The sequence below is a fragment of the Anas acuta genome, chromosome Z (genome assembly GCF_963932015.1).
Source record: "Anas acuta chromosome Z, bAnaAcu1.1, whole genome shotgun sequence".
NCBI lineage: Eukaryota > Metazoa > Chordata > Aves > Anseriformes > Anatidae > Anas > Anas acuta.
Window position 1 is genome coordinate 19,814,892 of NC_089017.1, and position 17,044 is coordinate 19,831,935.

A 17,044-nucleotide genomic window follows, 5' to 3' on the forward strand; every position below is an offset into this window, starting at 1 on the left:
ACCCCTGGATCCCTTTCTGCGGGGCTGGTCACCAGCCTCTTATCCCCCAGTTTGTATAAATAGCCAGGGTTGGCCCTTCCTAAGTGCAGCATGCAGCACTTGCTTCATGTGGCTGGAGATTGCCCAGCCCTCTAATTTGTTAAGATTTCTGTTCGAGACCTTTCCACCCTCACTGGAGTCAAAAGTTCTCCTTAACCTATCTGCAAACTTAGTGTGCATTTTAGTCCTGCATTCAGGTCATTTATGAAAACACTGAAGAGAAAATGTAAAAATTTTTAAAATGTAACGCTTGCTCTAAAATGTAATGCTGAGGAACCATACTAGTGACTGGTCACCAGCCTGATATAGCCCCATTTACTACAACATTTTGAGCCTGATTCATCAGCTAATTGCTCTCTGTTGTATTATATTCTTGTCTAGTTGTATGCTGAATATTTTGTCCAGAAGGATACTGAGAGAAACTGTTGAAAGCTTTGCTGAAGTCCAGAAAGAACATGTCTATTAGTTTCCATTGTTCAGCTAGATGGGTAGACTTTTCATAAAAGGAAATTAAGTTAGTTAAACAGGACATTCCCCTTTTAAACCTATTTTGGCTATGACCAATGGCAGCATTTTTTTTCCAAGTGTTTTCCAACAACTCCCAGAATAATCTTGTCCATAATTTTACCAGATACTAAAGTGGGAAGTTGACTACATTTCTGTCGGTGTTAATTATCAGGACTGCTTTTCATATAGCAACTTTTTTGTTTAGTACTTTACATTCAACTAACTTATTTTCTGTCCTTTCCACCCCAGCCCCTCTTTCTCTACCTTGCTTTTCAGTCTGTTCACGAACCTCTTGAGGTCCCTGAAGAATACATGAAACCCTACTCCTCCATTAAAGATGAGAAGAGGCGCCATTATGCGGGAATGGTGACTCTTATGGATGAAGCTGTAGGAAATCTTACTGATGCTCTGAAAAGATATGGTCTTTGGGATAATACTGTTCTTGTTTTCTCTACTGGTAAGTTAGTTTGAATATTCTTTTAGTAGTGTCTTTGATACAGTGTCTAACAAGCTGAATGCAGATACATCTGGCCCCTCTGTCTTTCCTCAATATATTTTGTAACTACGGAAGGGCTGTCTTATGTATGACTGAAACAAATCTGAAGAAGTATCAGAGGAAATGGAGGATACTCCTATCAGAGTAGGAACAGTGTTGTGAAAGCAGAGGAGTGAAGTGAAGTTAGAGGCATCTTAATAGGTGTGAAGTCACTGTATATCTATCCGAATTGAATACTTATCGAGAGGATGTTGTATGTCATATTCATATGTCCTGATCAATATAGGTAGCTGTCTGCTCAGTCTACAAATTGCCACCTATTGCAGGAAGCTCAAACTGCCAGACAGCAAGTACTTTGAAGACAAAACTCTTTCTTTGTCCTACTTTTATGTAACGTGTAATTTTTGCAGTTTCTTCCTTGAAATATTTCACTGGCACATTACTCCCATGAAGCAGAGGTCTGTTAATAAAAAAACAACAACAACAACAACAACAAAAAACCTTAATATGTGATGATACAATCTAGGTTGCCAAATTACAGGCTAAAATTGTGTATGTATTAGCATATGATCTAGTTTCTAGAGTATTAGGAGAATATAAATAATGGATTATAAAACTTTTTTCTTTGTTTCCAAACTTGGAATGAAGTGGAACCTTTTCAAAATACAGATGCTTGGCAAGGTTTCAGGAAAATAGATAATATTGTTTGGTTGGCAGTGGGAAGTCACCTTTCAGTGCTTAAAATTGCTTGTTTGTCCAGGCTTTACACATCAAGGCTGTTAAAATGGCAAATGCATTTTCTTTGAACACTATGTAGAAAAACAAAGCAAGCAAGCAACCGAAAACCACTTCCCCCAAAAGAGATCCAAATGCAAAAACCCAAACTCAAGTTTTGATTAAAATGAAGTGACATATTTTATCAGCTGTTTTGTATAGCACTTGAAATCTTGAAACAACATTCTAAGTCCAAGCCTGTTTGCCTTGTAGTGGTTCATTTGTGTCCAGGTTTTGTCTCTGATAGGTTTCAATAACTTTTTTGTGCCTATTTTTGTTTACAATGTTTTCGTATTTAGAACCAAAATTAAACAGCAAAGCCATATGGAAAATGATAGCAATGCTTATTCCATGTGGAAAAAATCCACTCTTTGTTCCTGGGGTCCTAACAGAGCGTTTTCAGTAATGTTTTTCAGTACGTTATGGAATAAAACTAAAGACATCTGAGCTGGAAGTTCAGAGAATAACTGAATTAGAGAGATATATTTATTTATATTTTATAAAACACTTTCTTCCAAATAGAGTATGCCCTGCTTTTAACAGTAGTTATCACATAATCAATTACAGGTACATTTCAATGGGAGTCAGACAGTCAGGAGAATCCAGTATCTGTCCTGTCTAATGGGACTTGTCTTGACTTAATTGATGTTTAAACTGCCAGGAATGGAATTTAATATGATTGAAATGTAAGGAAATTGTGCCTAGATCAAGGAGATCACAGGCAGTGATTCATTTTTTCCATTGTTCTTTCCTCAGTTCACACAAGTGTTCTTTATAGGCATAAAACATTGCATGCGTTAAAGATCAAGCTTCCAAAACAACAAATGTTGAAACCATTAAGTATTGGGAAAAAAAAGGTGTGAAATCTATTCAGCTTTTCTATATTCTATCTATCACTTTTGCAGATGGTGTGTTTTAAAACGGGCATCAGAAAGTGGTTGAAAAGAAACTTGAGAGGGTCTGCAGTTGGGTGTCTTGTGCAGAGAATTATACTATGTGAGATCTCTCTGCAAGTTATTCACACAGCTTGCAAGTTCTTTATAACCAGGAGTGTTAGTGTGCATTGGTACTTATGGTATGGTGTTACTTAAAATAATGATTTTGGGAGTTGGGTCTGCAGTCTGGCTTGAGATAGTTTTTTGTAGTAAAACCGATGCTCCTGTGTGTTCTAACTGTAGGACATGCCCCTAACTCTTTTCATACACTTTTTTTTTTTTCTGGTATACTTCTTAAAAATATTTTTTCAGCTCTACAGGGCCTGCCCAATGCTCTTCTGGAACATGTAGACCCTCCTCTTGCTCAATATGACAAAAGATACACATTTTCCTATATGATTAGGAATTCTCTTCAAAATATTTCTTCCTCTTTTGCAGAGCTAAGAATCAATAGGGTCATTTTAAGGGTTCGAATGAAGACTACAAGGGAGAACTTAGAGAAGGATAAATAGTATCCATAATTTTATTGAACGATGGCTGCATGTCTCTTCAGCATAATAGTTAAAGACACAGGACTATCAAAGCACCCACTGTTTTATTATGTGGTTTGATAAGCATTGTGTTGGAGAACTGTAGAGGAAAAAGAAGTGAAGAACGTATTTTTGCTGTACATTTTACTAGGTTTGTTACTTTTCCCCTCTAGTTGTGGCCAATATTCACATTTGGATGTTTGCATCTTACTACTTCAAAATTCACAGAAAAAATACAGAAATTACAGTAATTGTTTGCTATTGTTTGCTGTGCCACATAGCATTGCAACAAACATAGTCTTCCCGTTGATTCCTTCACTGTTAAGTATCAAACCCAAAATGAAAGATATCTATTTAGTGGGTGCCAGTATGACACTATCTGGTTCTGGACTAGAACTTGACATACTCTTTGCTCTCACAATAGATTTCTTTTTGTTAAACTCTTGAGTGTTTCTTCCTATTAGTATATGTAATTGCTAAACCAAGATTCACTTGAAAATATGCCAGTTGGCAAATGGAACTATTGCACATTTTAAAAGGGCTTTGTAAATTGTGTAGATCTCCAGTTCCACTTTAAGGAAGTAAAAAGCTTGACAGAAATACTGGGCCAAGAATTAAGTATTCTGGTCATTAATGAAGTCTCACCATGCCTCAGTAGTATACCGCGTAAATCAACATCTCAGGTGTCTTTTTGAACAGATTCATAAGCTATTTCTGCAGGTAAATAAGAGGGTGGGAGGAGGATAGTATGATAGTATGTGGTGTTATATTTATGTATCAAGTAGTGGATAGAAACAACTTCTAGACTGGTGCAATACAAAATAGAATTTGCTTTTATAGAGCAGATTTTACCCTGTAGATACAAGTACTTCTACACTAATGGAATCAGTGGTGAAAATATAGTTGTGGTCTAAGCAAAACAAGTAAAAATGAATGTTGCAGTGCCTTGGGTATCCATGGTGTTTTATTAATTTGAAATAAATAAATTTTTAAAAAATAACAAGAGATAGGGTTTGTTTTTCTTTTTGGAAACGTAAACGAACATACCTAGAACTTTTCTGAAGAGGACCTTAATTTAAAATAACCGAAGGTCATAAGAAGCATACAAATTTAACTTAGCACTATTAAAACTGGCTTGTAGTCCAAGTTTTGCTTCAAATGTAAACCTGTATTTGAGGTAAGAAGTTGGGATTTGCTGTGTATAGCACGTGTTTATAGTTTTTGCAATATATGGCAAGTGATTTGAGTAGAAACTCGCCAGCATTAGAACATAGGAATCTTACTTCTGATTTGAGTTCTATATTAGAGCTAATATCCCTTGTCTTATTTAACTTTCAGCTTTTAAATATTCTAAAAAAATTTGAAGCAAACTCCCTTACCACTGTTTCTTCCAATATGTCCAACAATTCTTAAAGGGGAATCAACACTGCAGTGTCTGGTAGTTGCCATGAGAGGGCTTTGAACAGTAAAATATGTAGATTTTTTTCTCTTCAAACCTAGGTTTACATTACTAAGAGGAAACTACATAAATCCTTTCCATAATGGAGCATGTGACAGTGATGGCTGTTTTCATTCCAAAAGATGGTCTTTTTATCATTTTAGAATTGTGATTAATGGAAGCACAAATTGTCTTGGACATGCTTACTGATGTTTGTACAGCCTCTCTCATATACTCCTTTATTTTTTCCCCAAAACTTTATATTATCTTTCCCTAATAAATAATTATTCTTAGTCGATTTTATTTTATTTTGAGCATTTTGTGCTCTTTGCCTGATAAAATTATGTGTTTTTTTGCTTGTGTCTAGCTTCTGCCTTGGTAGAAATTGGGGATCTGACTTCCACTGGACTTTTCTTGAGGGCTATTTTTATCCACATCTTTGTTCCTAAGTGAAATTCTGCTCATTCTCTTTAGTAGGTGAGGGACTTGAGAGAGACTTTTAATTCTGGATTATCCAAAACAACTAAATGACAGATTGGTTAGAAGAGTTATTATCTGATTGTGTTGTTAGAGGTGCTAACTTTGAAGGTTGTGTATCAGACAGAATTTTTAGTAAGTCTGCTCAATTATAGATCTGAAGAACTGCTTTAATCTCTCCTGTCAGGAAATTCTGAAAGGTTCAGTGTACTGCCAGCAAGGGAAGTACCAGAATATCTTTTTTCCTAAAGATGAAGTAAGCACGTATTTCTTGGTTGCAATTAACTTTAATGAAACAATTTATTAGAGTTTGTGTACTAGCAAATATTATTTTTATATCTTGAGTATTTAAGCTTGTTATTATGCAGATAAGAGGTACATCTTATCACTGTACTTGCACTGATCACAGGTATTGCATGCCAGTGATAAATAATGAAAGGTGCATGTGTTTGGTGTTTCATATTCTAGTACTGGCTTTTGTTCTTTTTATTTAAACTTTTTCCACATTAGATTATGGGAGGTAAGAATAAATGTTTTTGGAAATAATAGAGTTTCTTCTATCTAGTGTTGTGTGTTACACAGCCCGTCTAGATTGATGCCCTAAGATACAGTTAATAGTAATGACTCATTGAGATGTTTTTTTCAAGAATGTTATCAAAAGCAGAAATGTTGTCATATGACGGAAATCAATTTCAAAATGAAAAATGAGAAGGTGTTGATAGTCAAGAAATATAATGATTTTGTTTTCCTATTCTGAAGCCATGTGAAAACCTAAAATGTTTTGTAGAAAATGTTTATTTACTTTTGCTTTCTTATAGTATTGAATTCCCCTACCCCTCCCTTCTTTTTTCCTTGCAAAACCTATCATTCCAAAATTGAGTTCCTGAACAGAGAATGGCCTTGTCCCAGAGATACTCACTTCTTATTATGTTTTGTGTTTTAAATTCCACAATAAGTGCAAAAATTGAATTTTTCTTCCTGTTTTGAGCAAATGTCAGTACTTAAAATGAAGTTAATTGGTAAATAAACCTCAGAAATTAATTTTGCTGGTGTCACAAGCTGGCCATTTTTGATTAAAACTTAGGCATGCTAACAGTTATTCTAGCTTTTTTTTTTTTTCTCTGTCTGAGAGGTAGTAATGAATGCTGAAAACAGCTTATTTTACATGTTAATGACATGTAATAATTTCACATAACTGTTGAAAGGTTGTGTTGAACTGTGTTTACTATTAAACTATACTAATTTGTTCTGTATGATAGTGTAAAAGAAGCCTTTATACTATGTATAATAATCTTCTACATACAATTCAATGGTCTGGTTCAGTGCTTTGTCATTCACTGAGAAGAGTCCAAAGTTTTTTTAATTATGGCTCATTTCACTTGCTTTCTACAGACATATGAAAAGTTTGTCAGATTATTCATGGTAGTTTCACGTTAAAATTTGCCTTTGCATTTCAATTGTATTTAGTGATGGTGAATGCTGGTGTAGACCTGACAGCAGGGTCTGTAACTCTGAGGCCTGTTTAATTGCCGAGGCTGCTTAAAGTAAAGGTGGTTGCCTAAAGCTGTCTGCAGTAGGATCCTATTGCTGTACTGGGAAAGAGATGGGATAAAAAAGGAAAAAGAATAGAATGAAAAAGGATATTGTGCATGCAGCTGTTACAGGACTAAGTTTGTATCTACATGTGTTAGAATCTTCTATAAATCAAATTCATTTTTTCCACAGTATCTTTTTTTTTTTTTTTTTTCTGCATTAGAACAGTCAGGAGAGTAAACAGACAATTCTGGTAAGTTAAAAAAAATAATAATAATGTTGATTTATCTGAACACAACTCTGCAAAATCACGGTGCTCTGATGCATCAGAGATATTATGTTCCCTTTATGGAAAATAAAAGCCCTATGGGTGTATTTAAAGCAGGACAAAAATTACATGAGCAGAATTTTATAGGAGAAGGTGTGGTTTTCTGTTCCTACTGTGCTTCCAACAGAAAGACTTTCAGTAGTTCTTCCATCTCATACATACACACAAAAGTCTGTATTAAGTGCTGAAAACAGAATAATGCATCATCTGTCTGAAGACACTTTTTAGAGTGGCTTTTCTCCTGCATATATTGACCCTTCCAGGTTACTCTTTCTGCATCATAATGAAGTATACAACAGATGTTTTTTCATCAGCTGATCTTAACTAAATGATTGCGGTTTGTTTCATTGAAAATGTATGTTTCATACTAGCCATCAGAGTTAGTGTGCTTACATTTTTATCACACTTGCAGCACAATTGGAAAATGTAGCAACAAATGGATCTTTCAAATCCATTATGGGGAAGCAGGGAAGAACATGAGTTCAAATTAAGGACAAAGTTATTCTCTAATTCCTGCTGTGAGTAGCTTATCCGCAGTGTAGATCTCTGCTGTGTATGCTGTACTTTTTTTTTTTTTAAACAAAACCTCAATGGGAGTTCCGTACTTGGAACATATACAGAATAAGCATTATTCATGCTGTGAAGATCAGAGGGGAGAAATTTTCCCCAAATGTGATCCTTTTCTGCCATTATTGACAGTACTCTCTGTTTAACTCTGAGTCACAATCATGAGCTTAAATCACACAAAGGAAAGGCTCTGAAGTCCTGGTTTGTGACCTACACTTTCAGCAAGAATGTTGAAGGTCAAAAATGAGATGCATTTACAGAGCTGTGTGTGAAGCTGTCTTGTACCTACTCATATTGTGTCTGGCACTAGTAAATGCTATTTAATTCCCATTTGTATATACTGAATTCGCCAACAAAATTTTTAAGTTTGTTGTTGTTGTTGTTGTTTTTTCCTTAAAAAGTAAAACCAAACATCTAACTGCCTGCTTATATCACTGATACTAGTGACTGATGGTAGTGTTACAATCAAGCCATGTACAAGAATTCTGCATGCACGGCTTTGCTCATCAGGGCAAAGGCAAGAAAACTATGGGGATATGTGTTTTTATCCCATCCCATTCTCTGTTTGTCCCTATGTCTACCTTTTGTTTACCTTGCCTAAGGTTGTCTGCCTGTTTTGTTATTCCAGTTACTTATTTTTAGGTGAAAAATTCAGAAATTAGCTTTGTAGAAATATTGTAGGTCTCATGAGTCACATGACTCATTGTTTTCAACAGCATTGAGACACTAGCATGGTCAAACTGGCTTCTTAAACTTTTAAGTTATGTATGAAATAGTTTCACAGTTAACTTTTAATAGACTTTCCAGTTCTGCTTCAGTGTGGATGGACTGTTGCACTGGCCTCCATATGGTTCTGATTAGGTATAAGATTATGATTGCTCGTATAGTCCCAGTCCTTCAAAGGAACACGATAAATAACATTTAACAGTTGTTTACAGAATTAAACCATGGATGAATTGGGTATTCTGTCTTCTGCTTGTTACAGGAGTTGTTACTCCTGTTAAAATCTAGTTGTTGTGGATTAAAAGAACCTATATGGTCACTGGTACTCAAAGTTGAATTACATTTGATTTTTTTTAATGCAATTAATATAAAAAAATCAAAGCCTCAGTATTGCAAAGCAAATAAAGAATTACACGAAGGAGGAGAAGAAAAGCAACATCTTCCATAATCTAGTTTTGTGGATCATATTATTCTGGATGGTTGATAAGCTGTCCCTGGTTCATTTTCTTGTATAGTAAACGTTCTGTTAAAAGAATTGTGTTGACTGGCTGGTGATGGCAAAGTGAAGGGATCACATTAGATGCTATGAGATGCAGGGTTAGAAGAGAACTCTGTTTCTGTTTTTGTTGTTTACAGTTCATTGTAAAATCTCGTAATGCAGTAGCACAACAAGAGAAGAAAAAAAAACCTTCAAAATATGCAAGTTTGTGTTTCTTTTTAAGCTTTCATCATTCAGAGCTCGATTGTTGCACAGTGGAAATATATCAGAAACTTTAGAGGGAAGGAATTTACTCCTTCCTTAGTTTACTAGGACTTGGTGGGTACAGCTATCCCTGATTGCCCTGCTTGACCTAGAGGTGAGCAAGTGGTGAATTGTCTTTTACTTTCTATGGGAACTATATCCTAGTACATCACTATAGATGATGGAAAAAGATTAGAAAAACTCTGGGTAAATTAGTTTTCTCTTTTTTTTTCTGACAATTCTTCCTTGCACAACCTTATATATTTCTTCCTTGTCCTGTAAGTTATTTTAGATGATGACCATGAATTTACTAATACATTGGGTACCCTTATATAATCAAGTACTATTAAATTTACTAAATATTACAATATAACTAGATGTATGCCGTTTTTCTGATCAACTGGTCTCAAAACCAAGATTAGCCAAAGAGATAGTCTTTTGTACATTGCTCTTACTCTTTTCAGAGCTTACAATTGTTATATAACCAACTTTTCAATTTTGAATATACAGGAAAAAGAGGAATAGTGTTTCATATCACTAGTAATCACTCACCATAGTGGATCTATACTAAATCTGTCACTTAAAGCACTTCTTTTTTTTTTTTCTTTTTTTTTTTTTTATCTGCTGTTATTGTGTTTTCTTATATAGCTTGATTTGATACTGCAGATCATATGAAAACAGTGGTGGAAATAACTCTTTGAAGGAATATTGAAATACAAAATTATAAATCATGGTTTAATAGAACAAAAGCAAAGTTTGAAATTTTGTATACATAGATGTTCAGATTTCCTCTGAAACTGATTAATGTTCTATGAAACAGCACAAAGCCATCTCACAGAAAACTATCATGTATGTTTAGAAATACTGCTTATCCAAGAGACTTACTCTGTCAGTCATGGACACCCCTTGCTTTATGAATCAATATAGAAATGTAAGGAAAACCCATCACTAATTTAGGAAGGAAGCATACATGTACAATACTGTCTGGTCTGGATTAAGCATTTGGAAGAAGCTGCAGATGTTGTAAGATGGCCCAAGTCAAGTGTTACCTGAAAAAGATCATTTGAATCCCTGCTGAGTTGCTGAGTTCAGAATCTGTTTTCTTCCTTTGTATTTTTTTTTTCCATACATCTGTGTTCACATGGAGTATGGCTTGGTTAGTTCATCTGTTTTGTGTACTTCTGAATATTCCAGAATTAAAGTGTGCTCCAAATAATGTGTGAGTAAAGGCTAAACTCTACAGAAGAAACTAGAACTTCCATATAAAGCTCAGCACAACTATCTTTTGTATTCTTCTCTTTCACTTTCCAACATTCCATGTTATTCCTGTGCATACAACATAATAAATTTGCAGAAGGTTTCACTCTAGCATGTGTTAAGGCATTAAGATTTTCCCTCACTCCTTTAATTCATGGGTGAGTATAAACAGCAGAATTTACTTAGAGCCTCAGAATACAGATGTGCCGAATGCCTAGTAATTTGTGCATTTTACAGATTTAAAGTGTAAAAAAAAAAACTATCATGCATAAACAGAAGTTTTTCTAAATTACAGTGTAAAAAAAAAAAAAAACTATCATGCATAAACAGAAGTTTTTCTAAATTACAGTATCTTATTAAAATAACTGTATCAGTTAAGAATTGGTTGACTTTAAAAATGGAAGGAAAGTTTAATATCCATAGTTTTTTGCTCCTTCCTGTAGATTTTCTTGATCATCCATTTCTCTAAGAAATGCTTAAAAGGGATTTAGGCATTTCATGCCATGAAATACAAATCTCTTTCTCTGGGGACTATGAAAAGACTCCCCCCTTTGGTGAGAGAAAGAATTTGCACTTTTCTTTGAAGCATGTGCAGCCACTAGGATTTCTTTTCTGGACTAAGTGGTTTCATCTGTGTGGCATTTCAGACTGGTTATTGAGTAGCATAGAAGAGAAAGATTAATTCCAGTCACTGGCGATCAATATATAACATGCAAAATACAGGAAAACATTACTTTTGTCCTGCTGAAATATCTGTGCTGTCTCCTGAAAGAGATAAATAATTATATTTATGTAGTGGGATAGGATAAGAATTTTTAAAGTGTGAAAATCTCAGCTTTCTTCTGTGTTTTTGATTGCCTAGAAGGAATACATTTTTGATAATTCAGGACTGTGACTTTCCATGGTTGCATGCATAAGAATCATCATGTAGGTAAAATGCAGAGTAGGCTGTGGAAGAAAAGATGAGATAGTATTTTAAAGTCCTCTGATTTGAAACTGATTAAATAAATCAGGTTGGTAAATATCAAGAAATAAAAATGTGCAGAGGGAAAGATGAGCTTTAATTTTATGAGATGAAAAAGAGATCATGGGTGTATTTATGAAAATGTGATTAGGTGAATACACCTTGAGAACAAGAAAAAAAAGAACAGAACGCTAGGATATATATAGTAAGAGTACCTGAGAGATGATCTTAAAAAAAAAAAAAAAAAGTGGGAAACACTCATTCTCTCATTCTCTCCCTCACCTCTTCATAATGTTGAGGGAAACAAGCTTTAGAACATAGCTGGATACTCAAGCAGAAATAGCATGAACTAAAGGTGTCACCCGTGGTCAATCTAGATTTTTGGCAGTATTTTGCCACATTAAATTGCAGCAGTGAATAGTAGGTGCAGAGGGGATATTGTGACATAGATAAGGAAGTTATCTTGGACCATAGTCTGACACAAGAAAACAAGATATCTAGGACTGAGCAGTGATGTAGAGATGAGGGTCAAAAATAGAGCCTTCCTAGCTGTTGGATGGAAGGTAAGACTGAAGTGAGACAAGTGTCTGATGTTACCCAGAAAAAAAAAAAAAAAAGATGATTATATACACGGTGCATGTAAAAACATACACCAAAGGAACCTTTGAGTATCAATTGTAATGGAAAATGGTAAGGAAAAGTAGAGGAAGAAACAGCAGCAGTGTCTAGGGGAGGGCACAGTGTGTCTAGCATCTACTGGCAATCTATAGTATTTAGACAGATAAAAACAGATTATCACAACAAAATGTTCTGTGGGTGTATTACACTGGTCCTAGTGTTGTCCATCTCCTATGCTTGCAGAAAAGAAGTTTCTTCTGTTGTTTGTTTGTATTTAGTGAAGCAGTGTTGGGACTATAATGGAAGGGTTTAATATTGGGAAAAATTCTATAAAATATTGAAGGCTAGAACTTAGAAAGTGTTCATCCATCCTTAGAGCTAATAAAGTTGAGCAGCAAGAATTTCAAAGTATCTGTGCACCTTAGTCATGGATATTAAGATTTGGCCATGGATGAGGAGTACCAGACCCTGTAAGCATCTGATGCAAAATTGGTTTGGAGACCCAATACCTCAGTGTCTCTTTTGGATTTTTACCACTTCATACTAATGTTTGAACTAACAAGCTCTTTTTCCCTCCTTTCCTGAGGACCCTTCTTTGTATTTCATTTCCTTACAGCTCAGTCTTAGTCTTTTATCTGCTTTTTCTATATGTTCCTACTAAAGTTCTTCACACCATTTGCAATTTTTTGCATCTCTAGAGACTGTAATGTGCCTTCAATGACTGGAATATCTGTCTCCTACTGTACATCATCTCTACATCTTCAAATTTCTCTTTAAGCAGGAAGAAACAGCCACACTTACTATACCTGAACTTTGAGCAATGCTACCATTGTTGCAGGAAGCACGGCCGAAAGCACAACAGACACCAGTAGAGTCAGATCTTGCTCCCTTTTATTGCCCAAATAGCCTAACTTTTATAGTGAACTTAACAGGGGCAGACAGTGTTTCACACAAGATTATTGGTCAAAGGCACTCAGACAAACAACTACAAGAAAACAACCCCACCTGCAAGAAAACAACCCCCTTGTGATTAGCAGTCACATAGACCTTGTCCTTGAAGCCAGCTACTGGTAACAATATTTTTCTGAATTCCTCAATTGGGCGATGTGGGAACACCGTCATGGGAACTTCTCATAGTTGCCCTGGTAGCTTGGTTTGCTCAGCTACAGCAAGCCATGGAATTTTTGCTGTTTCAAAAAATCCCTCAACACTACCATGTAGAACATTGCCTGTGCCTGTTCTTGGCTTTGACTTCTAATTGCATTTGCTTGTGTTAAAGTATAGCCAGAGCTTTGTGTACATTGAAGTGAATTAACCCTGAATTTCTATTAAGATTACAGTGTTGCTTGAACTTGGTTGGGAAGAAACAGCGGCAGTAATTTCACTTGTATTTTAAAATAAATGGCTTTAACAAACTACATGTAAAAAGAAACAATTCAGCAACTGTAGTATGTGCTTTTCCTTATTAACTTCTTGAGGTCTATGTAATTAGGCAATGCAAAAGATTACTGATCAATGCAGAGAACTGCATGTATTGGAGCACTGCACTGCATTTGATACCTTGCAAGAAGGTATTTTAACAAATTAAAAGTGAAATAGTTGAAATATATTAACATCTCATATACAAAATTTGATGACAGTTTTAATAATTGTCTTCTTCAGTCTGCCTTTCTGTTTGCAATGCAACATTGCAACACGTTTTGAAATCAAGTAAACATTTATTATATGAGGATCTTAAGAATGGCATCCTGTGCATGCTTTTTTGTAAAGTCCAGATTTTTACAATAGTATTCTTCTATTATTGCTCTCCTGGAGGAAAATACAAGAAAGTGATTTCCTTTTTTTTTTTTTTTTTTTTTGTTTAAGAAAGCCATGGCTGTAAATGATACAAAATTGTATCTTTCTACTTGAATGTATTGGCAAGTGATGCTCCATAAATATGGCATCAAGCTTTATACCAGTGCATTTGATTGACTGAAAAAGCAAAGCCTTTTGCCCACAGGTCTCTTTTTCTGCCTATAGGTGTTTTTCTGCACACTGTGCTTTCACAGTTGATTGCCCCTGAAGTTTTTCAGCTGCATTCATGTGGCTACAATGCATATGGCTTCTTGTGATTCTTTCCAAGATACCTTGCGGTAATTTGAACAATTTTAGTAGTTACAGTGGTCTTGGTTTGTTAATCCAGATAATGTTGATGGAACTAAAGAGTAAGCACACGTGCAATTGTCCTAGCCTTTGCTGTTGACCTTTTGTATGATCTGAGGGTTTTTAATTATCTTAACACTTTAGATTAGTTTAGTCAGAGCCAAAAGAGTGCATCTTAGTGCAGTGTAACAGAAATGAGGAAGCCATTGGACCTGAAGGCCTTGATTAATTTAATGGGTCACCTACTCCATTATGCTGAGAAAGACTTGAAGTTGGATTTTTGAAGAATTAGTAACTCCTTTGTCAAATTGGGACTAAGGGTAAGATGGGAGTTCTCAAGTCACATAGATGGACTGGGTAGTGGTTACCTGGGAGAGCAGAAGTCCTTATGAGGAAGATAAAACTACAACTCTAAGTAGGGTACTCAGGGGAGCTCATTACACAGGATGCCATCATCCCTGCTCATCTCACCCTTAATTATGGTAAATCTGCTCATTTGATGAAATGGTAGATTTTTGCTAATGCAGCTTTGGATTGAGCAGATGGATGACAGAACCTGTGAGTAGTTTGGAGTAAATATGAAAGAAACGATGAATTCTGAGTGTTGGTGGGATTAGGGATGATAAGCAAAAGCAGATAGACTCCTTTTGCAAGCATAGACTGAACCATAAAGTGGATATGCTTTATCGCTTTAATCTCGCAACAGTAGATAAGGAATTTGCAGAGAAAAGAATGAGAGGATTTTTCTGAAAATGAAAGGAATAGCTAACTTCTGAAGTATGCGTGTACTAGGAAACACTGGGACACCCAAGGCCGAAGCTCTGTATATAGTGAAATAATGTCTTTGAGCAGAAGAATCTGTCAGTGCATTATGGATTTGTCTATTTATTTCCCACTATCAGGAATGGAATAGCAAACCTGTTATCCTGCAAAGGATAGAATTTCAAGGACAAAATTTCCAAGGAAAGATCATTACTGACATGTAGACATGAAAACATCAAAAACAAAGTGCCTACCAAGAGCAAGATATACAATTTGACTATTTATTCGAAGCCTACTGTTTTTCTGCTTTAGATATGAACAGCTCCCTCTTGAAACTGCTGAGCATTCTGTGTGTGTATCTGAGGACTGAAAGTGGACTGTAATGCCAGAGAATTGTAAAAGGAGAGATTCCACAACTTCAGGATTCAGGAAATATGATTAAAAGTGGCAGAAAGTTCAAGGATGGTAATGCTGGAGAAAGGTTGGATCATGCCAAGAGGAAATTGCTGGTTATCTTACTGAACCTACCATCGTGTCTCGCAATCATATTTCAGTGATTCAGACAATGGGATCAATTAGAAAAAGGCATGTCTTAGCACGCAACTGGAAAAAAAAATCATAAATTCTGATTACAATAACTTATATGAAACCAAAAAATTCGAATTTAAGGGCTTTTTCTTTTCACTCAGTTAAATGTCACTTTGATGTGACAAAATTAAGAAGGGGAAGAAGAATATTACATGTACTACTGAAAAAAAAAAAAAAACGAAAAAAAAACAACAAACCGCACACTAGGTTTTACTGTTTATTTGGAGAAAATATATTCAGTTTTAGCCAGCTTAACATCTTGTTTTTTAGATTTGGCAGTATGCTACTCAGCCATTATTACTGTCATGCAGCGGAGATAAAGAAATTAATACCAAGTAAAACTTACTTTGAAGTTCATTCAGCAAGAGCGTTGTCTGCCATTTCCCTGTCCTAAAAATATCCATTGCAGAAAAACTCAGATTTTTGAAAGCCGATTAATAATGTTGCTTAGATCATTGAAGGGAAAGATATTCATTTATTTATTTACGTAAACTTAAGTTTTTCTTCATTATCTGTCTTCCTTATTTGTTAAAGTAGTATTGTGACGAAGCCCTTTCCTCCTGTTAGCTGGATTGCACTTAACAAAAGGCAAGGTAGCTTTTGGAACACTGGTGAATGGGCACTAGACATTGCCTTAGACATTGCTGAACGTACCTATATAAGACCGACGCATAATCCACCTTGTCAGTGGGTACTGAATATCTTACGGGTTTCATTTCATTTCATTGTCATCTCTAGGAGAATGGAAGTGTACAGGAGACAAAATGGTTACAAAAGATCACAAAGTAATTAACTTTTTTTTTTTTTCCTTGAAGTTTAAGACTAGTGTTATAAATTCTCAACTTTATAATTTTGTTCTGTTATTTGGTTGGGAGAATTGTCAGATGGAATTTCAATTTTTGTGTTTTATGTGCTTGGTTTGAGCCTAGGGGCAAATACACTTGTGAAGGTACTTGCTGCTCTTTTTTCATATGTCCAGTGTGGCAGGTAATAATAAAAGAGTTCTGTTTCATTTTTATGTTCGTATGACAACAGATGTGTGTTTCTTTTTGCTTGTGAACTGTGCCAGGATTTCCTGGGTATAGCTACAGCCCCAAGTGATTAAGAACTCAAGTCACTCCTCTCAAGAAAAAGTGATGTGAAAAACAGATGCAAATGTGTCCAATTGCATGAATCAAGTCATAGTTTGCAATGTGTAAAAGCAGTGCATGTGTCTACACTTAATATTAAAAAGGAAGAGAAAAAAAAGACATCTGGTTCATAGCAGATGAAATATAAAAAACATAGACACATAGGCAGTGTTGTGCTATTGCTAGACAAGCGAGGAACAACTGAAATGCTCGTGACACTGAATTGTGGCCCTGACACTCCTGTTGTTATGGGTGAACTTCTTAATTCCCTGTTTTGGTTGTGGCTGTTTCTGGGCTGGCTGGGGAGTTTCGACACTGACCAGTTAACATTGGCTGCAGGAATTGTTATTGGAATGGCTGACAGCTGTCTGCCAGCCTGTCTGCACAGCCTTCCTGTGCTCACTGCTGCTCGGCTGCACACTGCTATTGTTCATCTGGAGCCTTTCTCTTAAAATCTTTCCCAGCTGTATCCTGATACGCTAAACCACTTA

General features: G+C 35.5%; 1 protein-coding gene and 1 long non-coding RNA gene across 2 annotated transcripts in view; one reads left to right on the top strand and one right to left on the bottom strand.

The window, feature by feature from the left end:
• The window catches only part of ARSB (arylsulfatase B), a 67,054-nt gene that overhangs the window by 6,942 nt on the left and 43,068 nt on the right, over nt 1-17,044 (top strand). Inside the window, exon 4 of the mRNA XM_068667106.1 lies at nt 796-1,003. Coding sequence (XP_068523207.1) covers nt 796-1,003 — 208 coding nt within the window. The remainder of the gene's footprint in view (nt 1-795; nt 1,004-17,044) is intronic.
• On the bottom strand, nt 1,202-15,818 carry LOC137848149 (uncharacterized). The gene is made up of 4 exons (XR_011091193.1): nt 15,770-15,818; nt 15,364-15,438; nt 11,081-11,111; nt 1,202-1,502 (listed from the first exon to the last, which is right to left on the bottom strand). It is a non-coding gene; the product is annotated as an uncharacterized lncRNA (long non-coding RNA).